Genomic DNA, 19,255 nt, shown 5'->3' with positions numbered 1-19,255 from the left:
GGGGGGGAGGGGAGAGGTTAAAGGCTAAGATACTTAAAAGTTGGGTCTAAATTTAGACTTAAATATACAGCTAAATTTTCAAAAGCATCATGCTTCAATGACTCCAATTGATATGACGAAAACTGACAGCTTTTATTATTTCTGGAATAAAGAAATGCAAGTCACATGTACACAAATTTAATTTGAGGTATTTAAGAAAAATCACTTTCAAAAGCCATAGTCCAAGTCACGTAGGACCCTGGCAGACACTACAATTATCATGCTATTAACACATTAATTACGCAATAAACTGTAACTTGCCACAGCTTCAACCAGTTTATGGCACCATAAAATTGCAAATTAGTTGTAATATAAATCATTTTTGTGGCTGGTTTATATTGTACTTTCATTTGAATGTGCAGCATGTTAAGCCTCATGGGTGCAGTGCTTGGTTTTTAGAAGTCCTGGGCTGCAGTCTACAGAGATCCAAGGGGCCAGCATGCTTGTTTTCAGTGCTACCCTGCATGCAAAGCTGCAGAACATGTGTTTTAAAATACCCTAGAATTCTTAAAAGACTTGCTCTGCAGCCACATATGGGCTTCACAGTATGGCTTTAAATCGTCTCAGCATGTGATGGGATCTGACACAAATACATGGCAGGACACGTGATCATTGGGATCTGTGATAAAATTAGTTGGATCCCAATCACGTAACTAAATTAACGTCTATCAGCAACCTTAAGAGTTGTTACAAAGGCAATGGAATAACCAATAACCCAACAAAGTCTCTAGCCCACACCTACTTTACATAAAGAAAAAAAAAGGCACTACGTGGTTGTTTTGCCTAGCATTTTTTCTTTACAATCAATTTTATTATAACTCAGTTCTCTTGTAACTCAAAACCCTAGTATACCTGAATATTCACCCTTCTTCATTTCTCCACTCAGAATCATAGGGACCATAATAACCTCTGGTAAGGGGGAAATCAACCACAGTCAAAGCTTTGTTATCTGGCATGAGTGGAGTAAGAGAGGTGCCAGTTATCATAAATTCTGGTTATCTGAGAGGTATACCTATCAAGGAAGACAAGAATGCAGTGTGGTCACCCCTGCCGGGAAGAGCCCAGTGCTGCCCCAGCTCCAGCCTGCAGAGGCAGCTCACCCTATACCACGCAGCTCCTTTTCCCCTCCCGCTTCCCTGCAGATGTTCCTGCTGGGGGAGGGGGCGTGTGCGCCCTGCTTTTTTTTCTCCATGCTGGCTAAACTTGGCAAAGATTCTTGTTGCTAAAGAGAGGATTTATATTGGGGGATATTGGAAATTCTGGTTAACAGAGTATTCCAGTTAGTAAAATGCTGGTTAACAGAGCTTTTACTGTACCGAGTTACAGTTCTTTCTTCAAGCAGTATCAGAATAAATGTAGGTAACTGCCAAGTAGTACCTTCATTAAGCTGCATAAGATTGTAACACAAACTCTTCTGAATTGGTCTGGTCTACCTGCCATGTGAAGAGCACAGTATTTAACAACTGGCACTGGATTATACCTCAGTATTTTTCTCCTCTCAGAAACTGGTTCATTTCTGCACTCTGGAGCAGAATGCTTTGATGTTAAGGAGAATCTCAGCCAATTGGCCAGAAGTGAAAGTACACAAAATAATCTACCTGGGAACTCTTGAGATTATATATTTTTTTAAATAACATGTTATGTATGGATCCTTATTTATGAGTTCAGCTCCTTAAAAAGACTCTGAGCTTCAGAAAAAGTCAGCATATGGATCCAAAGTCATAGTCAGTGCAATAGCTGGACTTGCTTACAGTATCTGTTTCATCCATTATTATTTGTAGGGCCATTTTCACTACCAACTAGCCTTTCTTAATGTTCTTTAGGTCCTTCCTTTTTCTGTGAGAGCTTTTTGACAAACAGCACTGTTTTGTCCCTTATTAGAAACTCACAATCAGTTAGGAGATCCTGACAGTTAATCACTCACTTTAAAATGATACTGAAGAGCAGGACCATCACCAAAATAGGGCGAACAAAGCCTTTTGCGTTCCTGAGATTATTTTTGACCGAATGCTACTTTTCTTGCACAGTTAAATCTAATAGAGAGCTGGGCTATTGCACTGACCAAGACTTTGGATCCAGACACTGACTTTTTCTGAAGCTCAGAATCTTTTTAAGGAGCTGAGCTCATAAGTAAGAATCCATACATGGGTACAACTACAGTAAGACCTAAATATACATAAAGAATAGTGCCTTTGGGGGTCCTTTTTAGTAACCAGTTCTTGGACTAAAGTTGTGTGTAAGGTCATTCTTCCCATCTTTTCCAGGGAATTCTACCCCCACTTCACCTAACTAGGTGTGGGGAAAGTAGGGATGAAAAAAATCTTATCTACAAGTGATAGATTCTTACATAAAAAAATCAGTGCATTGATAATTCTCAGCATATTTTTACTTTCTTAAATTTGTCAAAAAATCAATAGCTGCTAGTGCAGATTAAGCAAACAATAATCTAGAAATAAAAATCAGTAAGTTACTTAGTAAAATAAATTTGGCATAAAAAGACATTAAAATGGTTCTGTTTGGAGAAGCCGGAGAATAAATTCAGGCTCGGTTCAATTTTAGATCTTCAAATGAGCTGTGATAAGTTAGAAGAGCATGAGAAGAGAATTAAAAGAGGCTCCTGAAACACTATTTTATTTAGGTTCCCTACTGCACCCCATAAATCTTCTCTGACAAAGACATTTGCCCATGCCAAGGGAATAATGAAAGAAAACAACTGAATTCTTGCATGAATTTTATGTATGTTAAATTGAATAATTTGATAAAAGTCTTCACCTTTTACTAATGATAGTAATTTTGGTACTGCTAGCAAAAGATGAGGTTTTCAGTTAAATGGAGAGCAGTAGAGGTGCCAAACTTCAAAGTACCTAGGGCTCACACCAGCAAAGATTGCACAGGCTGCACTGTCAAGCCACAGGCCACCAGCTGGGCAGCCCTGTGTAGAGTATTGACTAACTAAATCAAATTCCAGTCCATATATTTTCTCCTAGGTGCTTTAAGTGAATATGTACCAATTCATCAGCATGGATCTGCCAATATATTATTTGCAATTAATCTGCCATGGAGGTAAAAAACAGTCATATAACAGGAACATCAGTATTAGTGAACCATCATCAATTTGTCCTAATATTGTTTAAAGGAAGAAATAGAACAAAAATGCTATCGTTCTGCTAAATACCATTTATAATTAGAAAAGGTTAACATTTGAAAAAACAAAAATAGTTTACCTCAGGTAGCACATCTTCTGAAGCAGAAAAAAAGTATGTGTAAACAATTAGTTCCGAAGCAACCTCAATGTACTTTTCCTGCAAAAAATATAAAACAGAAAAACTTCTTTAAAAAAAAAAAATCTTAAAACTCGATATACTAAAAGGAAGTTTCACTTCACAAAAATACAACAGAAGATGCAATTAACAACAACTAAGTGAGAAACTAGAATAGAAAGAGGGTCCATCTGCTCTACTGCTGCACATCTGGATACTTTTTTAAAAACTGGTGACAATAAATATATAAATAAATCTCTGGGCCAGTATCATTCTACACTAGGAGCTTATGGTAGCATTTTTCCACTTAAGCCATAGTGGGGGATGGGAGGTGAAGCAACTAGATTTTGGAATTAAAAGTTTATATTCATTTGGTAGGAGCAAGTACAGACATCACATTTCTAGTAGGAGAATCATCGTTTTTCCAGTAGAAGTGACGAATGTACAAGCTGTCACTCAAATTTGTCCTAGCAGAACATGCCCCCTTCCAAGAGAAAGCTCTCCTGCAAGATCTTCCTTGTAGGGGTTGCAAGAGTGCACACTTGTACATTCCCCATCAGGAGACTAAAGAAGTGGGGGAATGCTCCTTGTCCTCTCTCAGACTGGGGACTGCCTGGTTGGGGAAACAGTCAGGCAGCTTTGCTGCTCCAGTCCGCATAGAGACTGGAGCAGCAGGGTAAAGCCTCCTATTGCTGTACTGATTGTGGATGCTGCTCATTCAGCTTGGCTCCCAGCCACCGGAAGCTGAATGGCTACCCTATCCACTTCTCAGACTGGGGCCCCTTGTCCGAGTAGTTGGGCACTTCATAGCAAAGTCCCCTGTCATTTCCCAGACCTTGATATCCTGGGTCTAGGGAAACAGATAATTTCTTCCCACAGCTCCATTACCTACAAAGACCAGGAGTGCAGCAGCAACTGCTCTCCATGCTTTTCCCAATCCAGAATCACCATGGGATAGCAAGAGTGCAGAGAGGAGACAACTGCAAGCTGAATGGATGTACATTCCCTGTCCTGGAAACATTTCTGTCATTGGAAATTTCTGAAAAATTTCCACCAGTAGAAGTGAATGTCTGTTTGTGGCCTGGATCAGGGGCCTAACTTTTTTTTGAAAGTGTGCCACAAATTAGCCCCATATCCTCCTTGAGTGCTACCTTTCCTCTGCCAGATTTGCTGCTCCACTTTCTGCTCCATCTTGTGTTACCTATTTACTTCAATGCTCTGCTTTCTGCTCCCTGCCCTATCTGCCATGGTACTGTCTGTCCCCTCCCCAATCTGCTACATGCAACACAGAATCCACCTGCGCCACTTATGGCACTCATGCTACTAGTTGACCACTCCTGGCCTACATAATTTAAAGCTGCAGGACAGGAGGTGTTTAGATTTTAAATATATCTGTGTACATTGAGAATTGTGCAAGACATACTAACTTAATTTTATAAATGGACATTTTTAGTTTTAAAATGATGCTGAAAAAGTACCTAGACAATAGAAAAAGGATATCATTTTGACATTACCAATACAAGTTTTAATATAATGTTAAACCACTAGACCTGCACTAGTCCCAACTACAAATAACTACAAGAGAAATGAAGCAAGAGTTCAGATCCCAGTTAGTACTGGCATTTTTGGTAGAAGCCTGTAAACACATAGAACATCTGACACCTTCACATGCTCTTCGGGGGTAAGGGAGGCAGTGCTTTAATGAGAGCAGTTATGAGAGCTGCCCTATGTATCAGTGTTCCCAGGCTTAAAAATGGTGGTGGGGTTCTTGAACTAAAGCTCGTCTAATGAGCTTTAGTTCAAGTATCCCCTGCCATTTGTAAGCATGATGATGCTGATACATTAGATGCAGGAGGCTGCTGGAATGTGGGAACTGCCACACTCCAGCAGACTCTATGGCATTCCAGTGAATCGGAACAGCCTCTGTGCTCATGTATAGGCACCCATTGTTTTGTAATCACGCCATTAAAACTGCTCTAAAGTTATGACATATTTATCAGCTTACATTTCATTTTCTTAAGGCGGCAGGATAGCTGCACATTTTTAAAAGCGATATGCAAGTCACTTCAGACTACCTTTGTGAAGATCAAAAAGAAAAAAAGTTAACTTAATTAAGTTTCAAACCTTTAAAGGAGATTCCCCACCAACGTACACAAAAAGTACCCGATGCCTCCTTTGCACATGCTCAAACATCAGCTGGCTAGGGAGTGGCCGGATAAGAGGTCTTAAAAAAAAAAGTGCAGGGGGAGGGAGGGGAGAGGAGAAAAGGTCAGTTAAGAACATCACATTCCAGTTTTCCAAATTTAGAGAAACCAAAACATTTAATTTTCATGCAATAACTTTACAATTTTGACTTAGAAGTCCTGTATTTTACAACTAGTACACAATGCAGAGTGTTAAGAGTGTAAATCAAGGTATCAGTAATAGTCGCATCTTAGTTTAAAATACTACTAGCAACAGTATCCTGGAAAGCTCTCTAAGATATTGTTATATCCACAGTCTCCAACTAAGGACTATACCCTTAGAAAATCACTTTACTTCAGAGACTCTTATTATTCCTGCTTTTAGTTACTCAACCAGTAACAAGAATTCGAGATGTCTAACATGCACAACTTTAGCCACAAACATCCGAGCTCAAACATTTTTTCTTAGCAGTAACTGTATGGTGCACAGTCAGAGTACAGGTGGTACCTGTATGACACATGCTTATGCCGCCACATATTACACACTGAGGGCAGAAAAGATGGCTTATAGTTCCTTTTTCCAGCCTCCAGTTCCTTTTTCACCTCAAAATCCCAGAATATCAGGGACTTGAGAGAGAACAGAAGTTAAGATATAGATGACTCCAAACCAGCCATATTACTGAAGCCCAAGCATCTAATAAACATCCGTCTCAGAGGTCTTATGCAAACAAACAACATGACTATTTCAGCAAATACACCATCTGCCATGGAAGTTTCCACAATGATGTAGTGCTTAGTGCCTCTGTAATAAGCTAATGTCCAATTCCAAGGTAAGTTTTCAAGGATACTTTGTCTTATAAGAGAGCTCTGACACCAACATCTAGATCTTACTTATTCTTCTTGATAAGATAATAGCAACTGGAAAGTCAGTAATTTGACAAAGTCAGCACACACTACTAAGCCTCTGATCGTGCTAGGGAGCACCACAGGGAAAACAGGTAATGTAAACTCACTCCTGCTCCGTATGCACCAAATGCCAAAACAGTGGTGTGACCTAGTACACATGAATAGGTCTGAATGGGTACCTACAGGTCCACTCTACCAGAAAGCGGTATCAAATATGCATGCTATGGAGACAGTATGTGTAAAACTTTGTGGAGCATCTTCTGATAGGTCTTGGAGTATTAGGAGGGTCCTGGGGCTCTTAACCACCTTCCAAGAATGTTCTTTGAACTCGAAGAGCCTTGCCCAAGCTAAGGTCACTAAATGCAGGATGTGCAAAATCCTGCTGCACTTTCTGAAGCATCTGTCGAATTAAAGTTTCTGGCACAGTGGCATACAGGACATGGATGGTGACCACAAAGTAATGAAGATTTGAAGGAGCTTCATAACCAGTCACCTGAGTAAGGGTAATAACTAAGATACTTTTCCTCCCAAGCATCTGACAAAGTAGGCTGTTGCCTACAAAACCTCATGCCTCTCTGAACCAGACAGTCTTTAAGGTGCCCTACCTTCTATATGGTTAACCACCTACTTGGCTTCCCATCTCTCTCTCTCAAGGTAAGTGACCCCATTATCACAAGAACCATGTGGGAGGCTTTTGAAGCTGTTAAGAGGACAAAGAGGACCTGGCATTGGTTAAGGCCCTGGCTCATTTCAAATAACTTTCTGCAGATGATTCTTATGGCAATACATAAGTAAATGTGTTGAAAACAGAAAAATGTATGTGTGTATTACAGTGGATGAAGTTTTGAACTTAAAAAAATATAAAAAAGCACCTTCATTTACAAGCTCAAGTTCAAAATGAGATGCTGCCCTGTTCCCTAAAACCATTTCCTCCAGTGCCTCTATAATGAAAACAGGAAGAAAACATCAAACGAGGAAGAGCCCCTGAAGGAAAAGGGAAAGATAGGCAAGTTGAAATAACTGGCCTGCTCAGCTTTGATGATATTTAGAATTTACCTGATCTAGGTTCATATTGCTTGAAAACAAGGCAAATGGCTACTGAAAGGAAGAAAAGTGCTGACAGAGGCTGGGCAGGCTCTTGACTGTAAAAGATTTTGTCTGATCACTAAAGAGACTGAAAAAGCAGTTAACAAATCCAGCCTTCTTGTCCTTCAAGGAGGAGCAAAACCATTTTTTCTTTTATTTGTCACATCACCAATGGGAGAGGGGATGTAAAAGTACTCAGTTTCTCTGGAAGAGACCTAACGTTGCTTGTCCAGCTTCCAATCACTTGGGGTAGAAATGGCAGGTGTCTACTAGACAATGTTTATCGTAACCAGAATAGTGTCACATAGAGATGTCCTAAACCAGTGGTCTCCAAAGTGGGGTGCACGCAAGACTATCCATTGGGGTGCTGAAAGAAAATATTAGAACTTCTTTTATATTTATCTAAAAAAAATAAGAAAGAAATTAAGCTTTACTAATATTTAATATATGGATTGACACTGGCGCCCTCACTCGGTCTGTATGTCAAACAGTCATGTGTCACGTATGGTATGCGAGGTATCCTGAGGGAAGAGTGGGAGATCCACAATGCGGAGGGGTTGACAGTGGTGCCTTCACTCATATCCTGGGGCTGTGTGCTCAAAATTTGTTTTACCGATAGGGGTGCGCGATCAAAAAAGTTTGGAGACCACTGTCTTAGACAATGCTTGCTGACCTCCTCCAGGAGAATGCTATTGGCTTATGAGCAGGGATCTGAGTTTTCCATTTGCTGTGGAAAACCGTGGATTTTCTCCTTTAAAGGTGATTTCTTACCCTGCTGAGTCACCAAGTTGTTTGGAACTAAGAGTCACTGACAGAACACATGAGACCCCGGCCTACGTTACACTTATCCTAGTATTATACAGGTATAAAATTATCCATAGCCTAATCATGTCACTATTTCTAACACCTGCCAAAGGCCGTGAAGAGGTGCTACAGCTGTCAGTGCCATGAAAGCGGAAAAGAATCAGATCCACTCCGAACATGCCAACACATTATAGGGGTACCTGTCTTTCTGGGTCCCACTGAAGTAAATTCTAATGAAGCCATAATACTAGAGTATTGTTGCCAAGGTACTACTGAATTTCAACAGGATCTCAATACTACTTTCCCCTTGTGTTTTGAGATTTAAGAGATACTAAAATATAGTTCCTTGTGGAGTTATCTGTGCTCCACAGAAGTCATCTTTTCTGGCAAAACAAGAAGTACACGGCATCCTTTCAAGGATGATGTAAATGTTAGAGATCCATCACCACAAAGTATCTTGTGCTCTGGGACTGATTCTGTGGGCTTGCCCACATTAGACTGTTAATCTGACCATGTACCCATCTCTATTTCCAGAGGGAAACATTTACAAATGAATCACAGAATATGAAATTTCTGAGGCTACAGAGACTCTTGAATTGTCTACTTTGTGCATAGAGCCATTGGCAAGATGGCTAAAGTCTGAGACGTCATGATGATAGGCAAGAGAGAAAGTCTTAGAGATGTGAAACAAGAAGTTTCACGAGCTTCCAGTCAGCTGAAAAATAAGAGGGCGGGGGGGGGGAAAACATACTATGAAGAGAGGTCACAAGAAAAAAAAAGTGGGTGCATCAAGACATTAAAATCTGACAATATTCTCAAAGGAACAAAAGGAAAAGACTACAGCAAAAAAAAAATTCGGAAGGTTGCAAGCTAGGGTAGATTTAGTGCACAGAACAGTAATGTCAAGTCAAGGCTGTTGAAAAAGGCTCTTGAGCATGCTGCCCTTTATACCTCTTTGCTGAGAAGCATGTTGCACAAACAGGTACAGAACACACAAACACTATACAAATACTTCAAAATTGTTGGACAGACTAGAGGCCCTGGGTCCTGTGACACTGCCTTAAGGCTTAAGCAAAAACTTAGCTCAACAAGGCCTCAGCTTCTAGAAGGCCTTCAGCTCCCACCCCTGCCTTCTCCTTAGTTTAACAAAGTCTCTGCTTCTAACCAAGTTTCCCCTTCCCCATTCATTCCTATAAGAAAGTACCAGGCTCAGTTAGGCTGCCAAAAAGAAGGAGTTTCAAGGCCCCTGAAGATCATTTCCTGGTAGATGGCACCTTATCTTCCAGGAGACACAGAAGTACAAAGGAAAATAATGAGACAGTTGGTACACATCCGTTAGTAGCAAAAATGGGTACATCTGCAGGGGGTTCTGAACAGTAACTGATTTTCTTATGCAAAGCAGTGGGATGTGACTTTTTTATTCAATATAGAGATATAAAAATGCAACTGCCCTATCACACTTCAAATGTGAAACCCCTGCACACTTCCCTTCTGCCAGCCAGTTGACAGTGACGTAAGCAGTTTAAACAGCTTACTAGAGAAAAGATAGCAAGTATTATGTGCAGGAAGCCAGGAATGAAGATAAGTCATACAGGCCTGAGACCTAGCCAGCCTAGCTATTCACAACACTAATACACTGAAAATGCATACAAGGTCATGAAATGAAATCATGTCACTAGAGAATTGAAATACACTTCTACTAGCACATCTAATGTGCACTCCGTAATGATATTGGTATCCTACATAGTTTAACAGCCATCACTGCCATTGCTGCACTGCCTGGCCAGGGCTGGAGCTACCCACTGTGAGAGACTGGAGCCACAACAGATGGCAAATGATGGGGTAGAGGAGGACTCTGACCCTAGGCTGGGACCAGTAAGAGCTGCAGAAGCCCCCTGCCTTCCATTTTCTTTGTATTTGAAACAGACACAAACTGCCCTCCCTTCCCACTGAATGGGGGGGGGGGAATCTAGTCTTACATTTGAGTAAATACAGTATTAACAAGAAGATAGCCAGAAGCCATTTACAATTATCGCTTGTTTGGCAATGAAACACAGCAAACATCTACTTCACTGTGCTACAGAGTATAGCACAAAAATCCCCCCTGAATTGGTACCAGCCCTAAAGAGGACACAAGTATAGGAAAGTGGAACCCCAATAAAAGAAGGGGACTTCTCAAAAGATTTACCAATGCAGAAGCCCTTGCAAGGCCAATACAAAAATCAGAATGAAGACAGAAGGGAAAAAAGTTAAGGAAACAAAGCTTCTAACATAGGTTAAAACTCTAATTTTAGTTTCATCATAATGGAAAAGGATTGAGGAGAATATACAAAATCATCATTAAAAACTAATATCAATGATTGATACTGATAAATGGATAGTCATTAGAACCCTAGAACTGTGTTCTAAATGTGTCCTCTACTGCCTACTTAAGGTCAGAAAGGCATACAAGAGAAGTTACTACAATCATTAGTGATGAATATATTCCTTTCCTGAACACTTACTCTATTTAGCTGAGGTGTTATACATATTTCTGGCTTTAACTCAATTATTGTTTTTATGTGCAACTTATCTTAAAATATTTCTTCCAATTTTACTTAAAATTCTAAAAGCACTTGAATTATACCCAAGACAACTCTTGTTAAGTGAAAGACTGCAAAGCAAAGTTTTAAATAAAAGTATCAAATATATTTTTCTATACTGAAAGCTACCATTGGCTCTCATTTCCAGTTAAATGGGGCAGGTAACCCAAATAAAACTAAGTTATGGGCATGCTAACAGAAATATAAATACTTACCCTGCTACTCTGTTGGCAAACTCAATTATATCATCTTTTGTCCTAGGTCCTCTATAGTTGTATGCCAGGTCACCTTTTAAACTGATGAGAACAGAGAGAGAGCGAGAGAGAGAGAAATACACTTAATAGCCATTCATTGCACTTCTCTAGCCTATAACCTAAATTTGGCTGTTCATACGAAATCAAAGCATTTTAATATATTAAATCATCAGTAAATGCTGATGAAGTTCAATTTTGCAACTAATTAGCCATTAGAAGCCATCTTTACTCAGCAAAATGAGGAGCTCAATGGTCCACTATAATACAAATACTGTGAAAAAATTCAAAGTTTATTAACCCTTTACTGAATAAATTAACATTCCTTTACTACTAATTTCTACAGTAGACGTTGGTACTTGTTTGTTTGCCAGCCACTGTATTTTAGAAATATAAAGATGTTTAGAATATTTGCTTATAACTTGACAGGCAAAAAACACAAAACTTCAGCGTTTATGCCGCAAAAGGGATTATCACGAGCACCTATGTTAACTTTATACTACTTGAAAAAAGCAAAACAAAAAGGACAAAAAAAGTGGAAAAATAGTATCCTGCAGTGTGATTGCCTGCATTAGCAGCAACCTGATAACCTGCAACAGCAGCTAAATCTGCATATGCAGTTATCTTTGTATCTGTATTTGTTCAATACAGAATATTATTGTGTGCAACTGATAGGAAGTATAAACTTACTTCATTTCCTTACGAGAAGAAAAAAAAAGGGGGTGGGATTGTGACCTAAAGTGTTAATATTTCCTTTGGGAAAAAAAAAAAGAATGCACAAGGTTAAGCTACATTATAAATTTGGTGACATTAAAGACCAGTTTCTTAAACATGCATGTCTTTTTGACAAATGTCTTTACTTCCAGCCAGTAACATGCTATGTAACCCTGTGAAATGTAACTGAAAAAAATCCAAATAATATTTTGTTATAATTAATCATCTAATACAATCTGTTTATCATTAGACTAAACGTGGTTTCTCCCCCTTAACGTACCATTTTTGATGTCTTGACCTTGAACTAAATTTATTAAAAAGAAGATTGTTTATATAAAAGCCCCACCTGTCTTTTCTTTAAACTACACACTAACCCCAAAGAGTTAAAGTTACTATAACTGAAAGATTAAAAAAAATAACAATAATAATTTCCCCACTCAGCTATCAAGGGACAATCTCTGTTCACTCACTCCTGCTTTGTGTACAAAAGCTCAGCAACGATGTAGCACAGACAGTTTAGACTGGTTCTGAGCACCAATCTGAGGTATGCATGCCCAAGACTAACTGCTGAGGTTGTAGGCGCACAGAGAAGAAATAAGTGGGCAGATTGCCACATTGGCTGTGTGACATTTCTCAGTAAATACACAGTAAGTGTGGCTAAAGTCTCAAACTTACCAGTGGGCATCCAGATGAAGTTTTAGTACCTAAAACCATTACTTTGATTATTCAAACTGACTGGATTTCAAGTACATGATATCTCCTTTAAGTTTAAATATCTTCACCAAATGGATGAAAATGATGTTTAATACTGAACTTGTTTATTCTGTTTTGGTTAAAACCTGATTAGTGAGAACCTTAAAATATTAATTATAACTCATTTTTCAAATCAATTATGCATTTTAGTAATAAAACTTGCAAATCATGCCTCAAAAAACTGTAATTTGTTTTTCCACCATTATAAAGGGGTCAGCAATCAAATTTTTTCTGCCCCCTGCCTCTACATACTTACAAATATAAAATAGGAAAAGTCAACTTACAGCTTAATTGTTGGATAGCCTCGAACTCCAAATTCAGACGCAATACCTGAAAGACATTTCGTTACCACTAAAAGCAAATCAGGTCTTTTGCTTTTATGTATATAAGACTTGTACAATAAATCCTGTTTACTTTCAGCTTGTGAAAATCATTTACTTGCATGAAAATCAGTTCTAACGGATTAAAAAAAAGAAAATATTATTTGTTATATTAATTAAGACAAACTTATCTGATACCATGTCAACAAATTCACTCTGTCATTATAAAGAAGTGCAAGTTGTCAGTTAGCAAATACTAAATGCTGAGAAACCTTCCAAAAGCATTAGAAATGAGATGAAAACAAAAGGCTAAGTTCTGTGTGTGTACTGTACTACATTAAGATGCTTAAAAAGCAGGTCCTGCTTTTGAGCTATGTCAGTAAACCAACGTACATAGATTTTATCTGGGTTTTGGCCCAACCAAACCCAGACACAGTGATAACACTACTGAATAAAACGAAAAATGCTGCAAAAAACAACACGGAGCCATACCAGCATGCAGATGAACTGGAAAAAGAATATTAATCATCTGTCTCACCCAAAAAAGCAGCCCAAGCTATACAGCTCAGCACTAAATCAGTAATGAAAGGTAGATTTGTATGCGTCTATGTATGAAATTATACAGTCCCTTATTGCGGAAGTGTCAAATGAACCCATTTCTTTAACTAATTTAAGCAGATGTCAGATGGACAGGTTCAAATGAATTGCACTTCTGATAAATACAATTAGGTTATTGTCTCGTTGGATAACAGAGACATGAAGCTGGTATAGCTATCAGAAATGTCAAATAAAGTAGATAAGCACTGAACAGGAAACATTCAAGGAAGAATTCTCAGAACTGGGTTTCAGGCTGGATTCCTTCAAGTTTTCAGCAATACCTACTAGCAACAAGTCAAGTAAGATGACAGATTTTTTTTTTTTTTAAATGCATTAAAGGATGTGTTTCCAAAGTTCAAAGACATCAATATCAGGGAATTTTAAATGCAAAAGACTGGAAGTAACAATCACTGTCTGGATAAAAGTCATGAGAATGTGGCAGAGGTTTGGTCATGTACCAAAACAACACACTAATATCTTACTGTGAAGTGGTACACTATTTCCTGAAATCTATGAAGTGACTTGAGTACTCAAAATGGTAGTGCTAGAAAGGCAGATCAATTGTTTACTTCAAGAGTGTTTAAAAAAAAAAAGAAAAAAAAAAAAAAAACAAACCAAACTGCTAGCCTACATACATGGATACAGGACAGAGAGTATTTGTTACATGAAGATCAGTTTAGAGACAGTGTAAAAGGTCATTAAAAAGCTCATATTTAAAAGACTCTAGGAAAATAAAAGTCTCTAAGGTTTGGGCTGAAAAACATATTTAGTTAAGTAGTAAAGTCACAGAAGAAACAAAAAGGGACATATTACATTGAGGGCTTGAAGATCCAACACAAAGGCAGTGACTGGACAAGGCTGTAACATAAATCCCCAAGAAGAAACTTTGCATCAAGGAGTCCCAGACTAGTACACACAGAAAGACTCACTACAGAAGGAGGAGGAAGGAGACATGTAGGTCATGAGGAAGGTAGCCACAGAAGGCAACTCAGGAATTTCATGGACAGCAGTATCTGAAAGACCTAAAGTTTTCTAACATTGCCCTTTCAATTAAAAAAACAAACAAAAAACCTCTATGGAAGACAAGACTTGGGTATTAGCAAAACAGGCCAGTTTGTTTATTCATTGGGGAAGACAAAATATTCAGCTAGAAGCCTAGTTATCCAAACAGCAACATATGTAAATGATAGAAATAGTACACTAGATGTCGAACAACAAATAAATCAGGAGAGCAAACTTTCAGAAGCCTGAAAAGATTTGGAAAAAAAAACAAAACAGTTTTTGAGCACTGGCACACAGATATGGGACTAATGCATCATGATCTTCCCCCTTTGTGAAACAAAGCCATGAAAATCCACAACATTGATAAGATCATCCCTTGTCTCTGGAACATGCCTAAAGTTTAATTAAAAGAATTCCTTATGTTAGCAATTCTACACAAAGAAAGCTAACAAAGTCAACTTAGCAAGACAATGACAGGCACATGCTACTAAGAACTTCTATGTCAGGCATAGGCACTACCCAGAGAGAGAAGAGAAACATTACATGAAGTCATGAACAGAAGCATCACACAAAACATTACAGAAAAAATACAAGTCCAACAGAATAACACTCCAATAGAACTGACCATCACAACACCAAAATAAGTGGTAGAAACCAATGGGTGACCTATGTACCTAGGAGTGCAGAGAAGGAAAACAAAAAAATGACATAAGCCAATTGTCTCAATGTTCTAAGCTGATTTATAAGCCAGTTGTGGAGAAAACATCATGAAACTTGCAACAAATCCATAAATACAGTTTATACTTTAAGAGAATTAATTTATCTTCTCTTGAGATAGACAGTATTTTAAATCTCCCCTCTCACAAGCCCCGGTTTTCCCAATCATACTTGCCAGTCATAGAAAAAATAAAAGGAACATTCTACAAGAACAAACTCATGCTAAATAGAGGGATGGAATAAGTGACATTAGAAAATTGTGAAGAACATATTAATCTTGCAGACAAAGATTCCAATCTGGTTGGGCTAACAGAAACCTGGTGGGATCCTACCCATGATTAGGCAGTGGGCTATACAAGCAAGATAGATTAGGGGAAAAAAAGAGTGGGGCGTTGCTCTATGTTAAGAAATGAGGAGGACAGAAGAAGGGCAAATCAAAGTCCCATTGGTCAGATTACAAGGGAGTAGGAATGAAAGGGATTTGGTAGTGCGGGTCTCCAGAAGGAAGGAAGAGTTAAACCTAGAATTCTTGAGACAGCTCTCAACGACAGTATGCTCAAAGGACCTGCTAGTTATGGGTGACCTAAATTACCCGAACATCTGCTGGGAGGAGCAGTCAGCCAGGTCTTTCTGTTCATGTAGGTTCTTAACATGCAAACAGGACCTGCACCTAACACAGAAGGTATGCAATCCCACTAGGCGAAATGCCTTAATCGACTTGGCGCTGGCCACAGGGGAGGACTTGGTGGGGGATCTGCAGGTACAAGGTAACCTAGGAGATGGTGACTACCTGTTGATAGGATTCACTATCCAGCAAAAGGTGGGAAAGATAACTAGTTGGGCAGAAGTGCTAGACTTCTGGAAGGCCAACCTCAACAAGCTCAGGAGATTAGTTAGAGTGGGACAGAAGGATAATAACATCTGTGAGTTGGGAGTCCAGGAAGGGTGGGAGTTCCTCAAGGGACTGATCCTGCAGGCACTGAGGGGTACCATCCCAGTACACACATAAAAGGGAGGCAAAAGAACCAAGAAACCCTTTTGGCTGACCAGAGAAATCCAGGAGAGACTAGAGGGGAAAAGAGAGGCTTACAGGCTGTGGAAGCAGGGGGAAGCCACCAAGGAGGAGTATCTCTCTTTGGCTCGCACTTGCAGGAAAGCAGTGAGGAAGGCCAAAGGAGAAACAGAACTCAGGCTGGCAACAAAGATTAAGCACAACAATAAGTCCTTCTTTAAGTACATAGGGAGCAAGACACCAGCACAGGGTAACACAGGGCCATTACAGGATGGTCTAGGGCAACTCGTGACAGATAGGATGGACAAAGCTGAGCTCTTAAATAATTTCTTTGCATCAGTGTTCATGGACATGGATACAAACACACCTCCCAATGAGACTTTAGTCTGGCATGGGAGAGATACCAATCCACCTGCAGTTAGCACTGACCTAGTGAAGGGGCACATGGAGGTGTTGGACGTATTTAAGCTGGCAGGCCCCAGTGATCTTCACCCAAGGGTACTAAAGGAATTGGCTGGTGTCATAGCGAAACCACTAGCACAACTATTTGAGCACTCATTGCGCTTTGGACAGGTCCCAGAGGACTGGAAAAGGACCAATGTGGTCCCTATTTTAAAAAGGGGAGGAAGGAGGACCTGGGTAATTATAGGCCGGTTAGCCTCACCTCTATTCTTAGCAAGACCTCAGAAAAAATCGTAAGGATCAAATTTGTGGGGGGCTAGAGGGCAATACGATGCTAAGGGGCAACCAGCATGGGCTTATAGCAGGCAGATCCTGCCTGAATAACCTGGTCTCTTTTTATGACCAGGTCACAAAGAGCTTAGATGTAAGAGCAGAGGTAGATGTTATTTACTTGGATTTTAAAAAGGCTAATCGACAGTGTTGCACCCGATTCTTACAAGCAAATGAGTAGCTGTGACGTGGATTTTTTCAGTCAGGTGGATGGAAAACTGGCTTATAGGACACACCCAGGGAGCGGTGGTGGATGGGTTGGTTTCTCCCTGGAAAGATGCAGGCAGTGGTGTCCCCCAGGGCTGTCCTTGGACCAATGCTGTTCAATGTCTTCATCAGCGATTTGGATGAGGGTGTAGAAGCACTCTGTCCAAATTTGCAGAAGACACCAAACTATGCGGTATAGTAAACACACTATAGAGGGTAGGGAGTGAATTCAGGTGGATTTGGATGGACTGGGGAAGTGGGTAGATCAGAATAAGATGCAGTTTAACATAGGTAAGTGCAAAATGCTGCACTTGGGGAGAAAGAATCACCAATATACATATAGACTCGGAAGTACCATTCTACAGCAGGAAAAGGATCTCAGAATCATAGTAGATGCAAAAACGAACATGAGTTGCCAATGTAATGAGGTAATAAGGCTAATCAAACTTTCTTGCATTAGCAAGTGCATCACAAGCAGATCGAGGAAGGTTATACTTCCCCTCTATGTGGCACTGGTGAGGCTGCAGCTGGAGTACTGCATCCAATTTTGGGCGTCGCACTTCAAGAGAGATGTGGATAACCTGGAAAAGGTTCAGAGGAGGGGTACTCCTATGGTTGATGGCCTGCAGGTAAGATCCTATGAAAACAGACTGAGGGACCTGAAGCTCTTCAGCCTCTGCAAGAGAAGGCTAAGAGGTGATTTTGTGGCTGTTTACAAACTCATCAGGGGGTCCGCAGGGAATAGGGGAATACTCTGTTTACCAGGGCATCCCTCAGGGTTACTAGAAACAACGGCCATAAACTGAAGGAGAGCAGATTTAGATTGGACATCAGGAGGAAATTCTTTACAGTGTGGGTACCTAAAATATGGAATGGGCTTCCAAGAGAGGTGGTGCTTTCCCCTACCTTAGAGGTGTTCAAAAGGAGATTAGACAAGCACCTGGCTGGTGGTCACTTGTCCCCAGTGCGCTTTCCTGCCCAAAACAGGGGGTCAGACTCGATGATCTAATAGGTCCCTTCTGATCCTAGAAATCTGTGACATCTTCCCTTTCTTCCCCAAAGTTCAACATTTGAGTGTCCTACACCAGACATTCCCAGCCACCAGGCCACTTGGACCTCTGTCCGTCCACCTGAGCGAGCAGCTTCTGTTGCCAGCAGTAACGTGTGGGACAGCCCCAAGAGGGAGGCAGCCAGCTCCTTGCACTCCATTCCACTCCCACACTGGTCCACAGGTCGGGAACCACTGTCCTATATGGACTCTCCAAAACAGATGAACACTACTGTACTGGCTGTAAAAGTCCTTCCCTCATGAAGAGATCCTGCATATCACTCCTTGCAAAAAACTCTGGTCAGTAGCTATATTAGGAGCAGTGCAAATCCAATTAATTAAAGCTAACCTTTAACAAGGGGAAGTGGAAAGAACAGCAAACAATATCTCCAATTCTACACAGTTTTAAACATGTGTTCCCTTTTAACAGAATTTACTTCTTACAACCTTAAGTTATCTGCCTTTTAACAGGCCAATACCTTGCCAACATTTAGTACTCTAAAAAAAGTATATAACAAGTACCAGCTAATGCAACTGGCAAAAAATAACTTCAGCTATATAGGTAATCCAGGTTGTAGCCATATTGGCCTAGAGGAAAAAGCAATCAGGACTCATAGTAGAGATGATGTTTTTTATTAGATCAACAGGATTTTTGCAAAAAAAAAAAAAAAAAAAATTCTTTAATTACAAGTTTTCAGGCACAAACACTGCATCAGGCATTGGAGATAAGATTGTACAAGTCTGTAAAACAGGAGACACTGCTTCTGTCTTAGTTGAAAGGTAATTTGCATCATCACAGAACCTCACACAGAGCTGAGAGACTCCATACCAGCTATGAACCAAGTGCCCAGAGGAATTTTCCATCTATTGGCTCCTCTGTGAAATCCTATGAAATATGAATTTTCATTTGTACCCAGAAGAACTTTTACAATCTTTTCTCCAATGCCTGATGTTTGTGCCCAAAAACTTGCAATTAAAGCAATTTTTGGCAAAAATCTTGGTTGGTCTAATAAAAGATATCAACTCTACTATGAGTCCTGAT

At 39.8% G+C, this 19,255-nt stretch overlaps 1 protein-coding gene across 1 annotated transcript in view; it reads right to left on the bottom strand.

The window, feature by feature from the left end:
* The window catches only part of TMX3 (thioredoxin related transmembrane protein 3), a 58,628-nt gene that overhangs the window by 27,286 nt on the left and 12,087 nt on the right, over window positions 1-19,255 (bottom strand). Inside the window, exons 5-8 of the mRNA XM_019545293.1 lie at window positions 12,863-12,908; window positions 11,076-11,156; window positions 5,424-5,523; window positions 3,264-3,341 (exon numbers count right to left, since the gene is read on the bottom strand). Of these exons, the coding sequence (XP_019400838.1) occupies window positions 3,264-3,341; window positions 5,424-5,523; window positions 11,076-11,156; window positions 12,863-12,908 (305 nt within the window). The remainder of the gene's footprint in view (window positions 1-3,263; window positions 3,342-5,423; window positions 5,524-11,075; window positions 11,157-12,862; window positions 12,909-19,255) is intronic.

The sequence above is a fragment of the Crocodylus porosus genome, unplaced genomic scaffold (genome assembly GCF_001723895.1).
Source record: "Crocodylus porosus isolate Cpor-Errol unplaced genomic scaffold, CroPor_comp1, whole genome shotgun sequence".
Taxonomy (NCBI): Eukaryota; Metazoa; Chordata; order Crocodylia; family Crocodylidae; genus Crocodylus; species Crocodylus porosus.
Note: the sequence above shows the minus strand (reverse complement) of the source record. Positions and strands in the feature narration are given on the sequence as shown.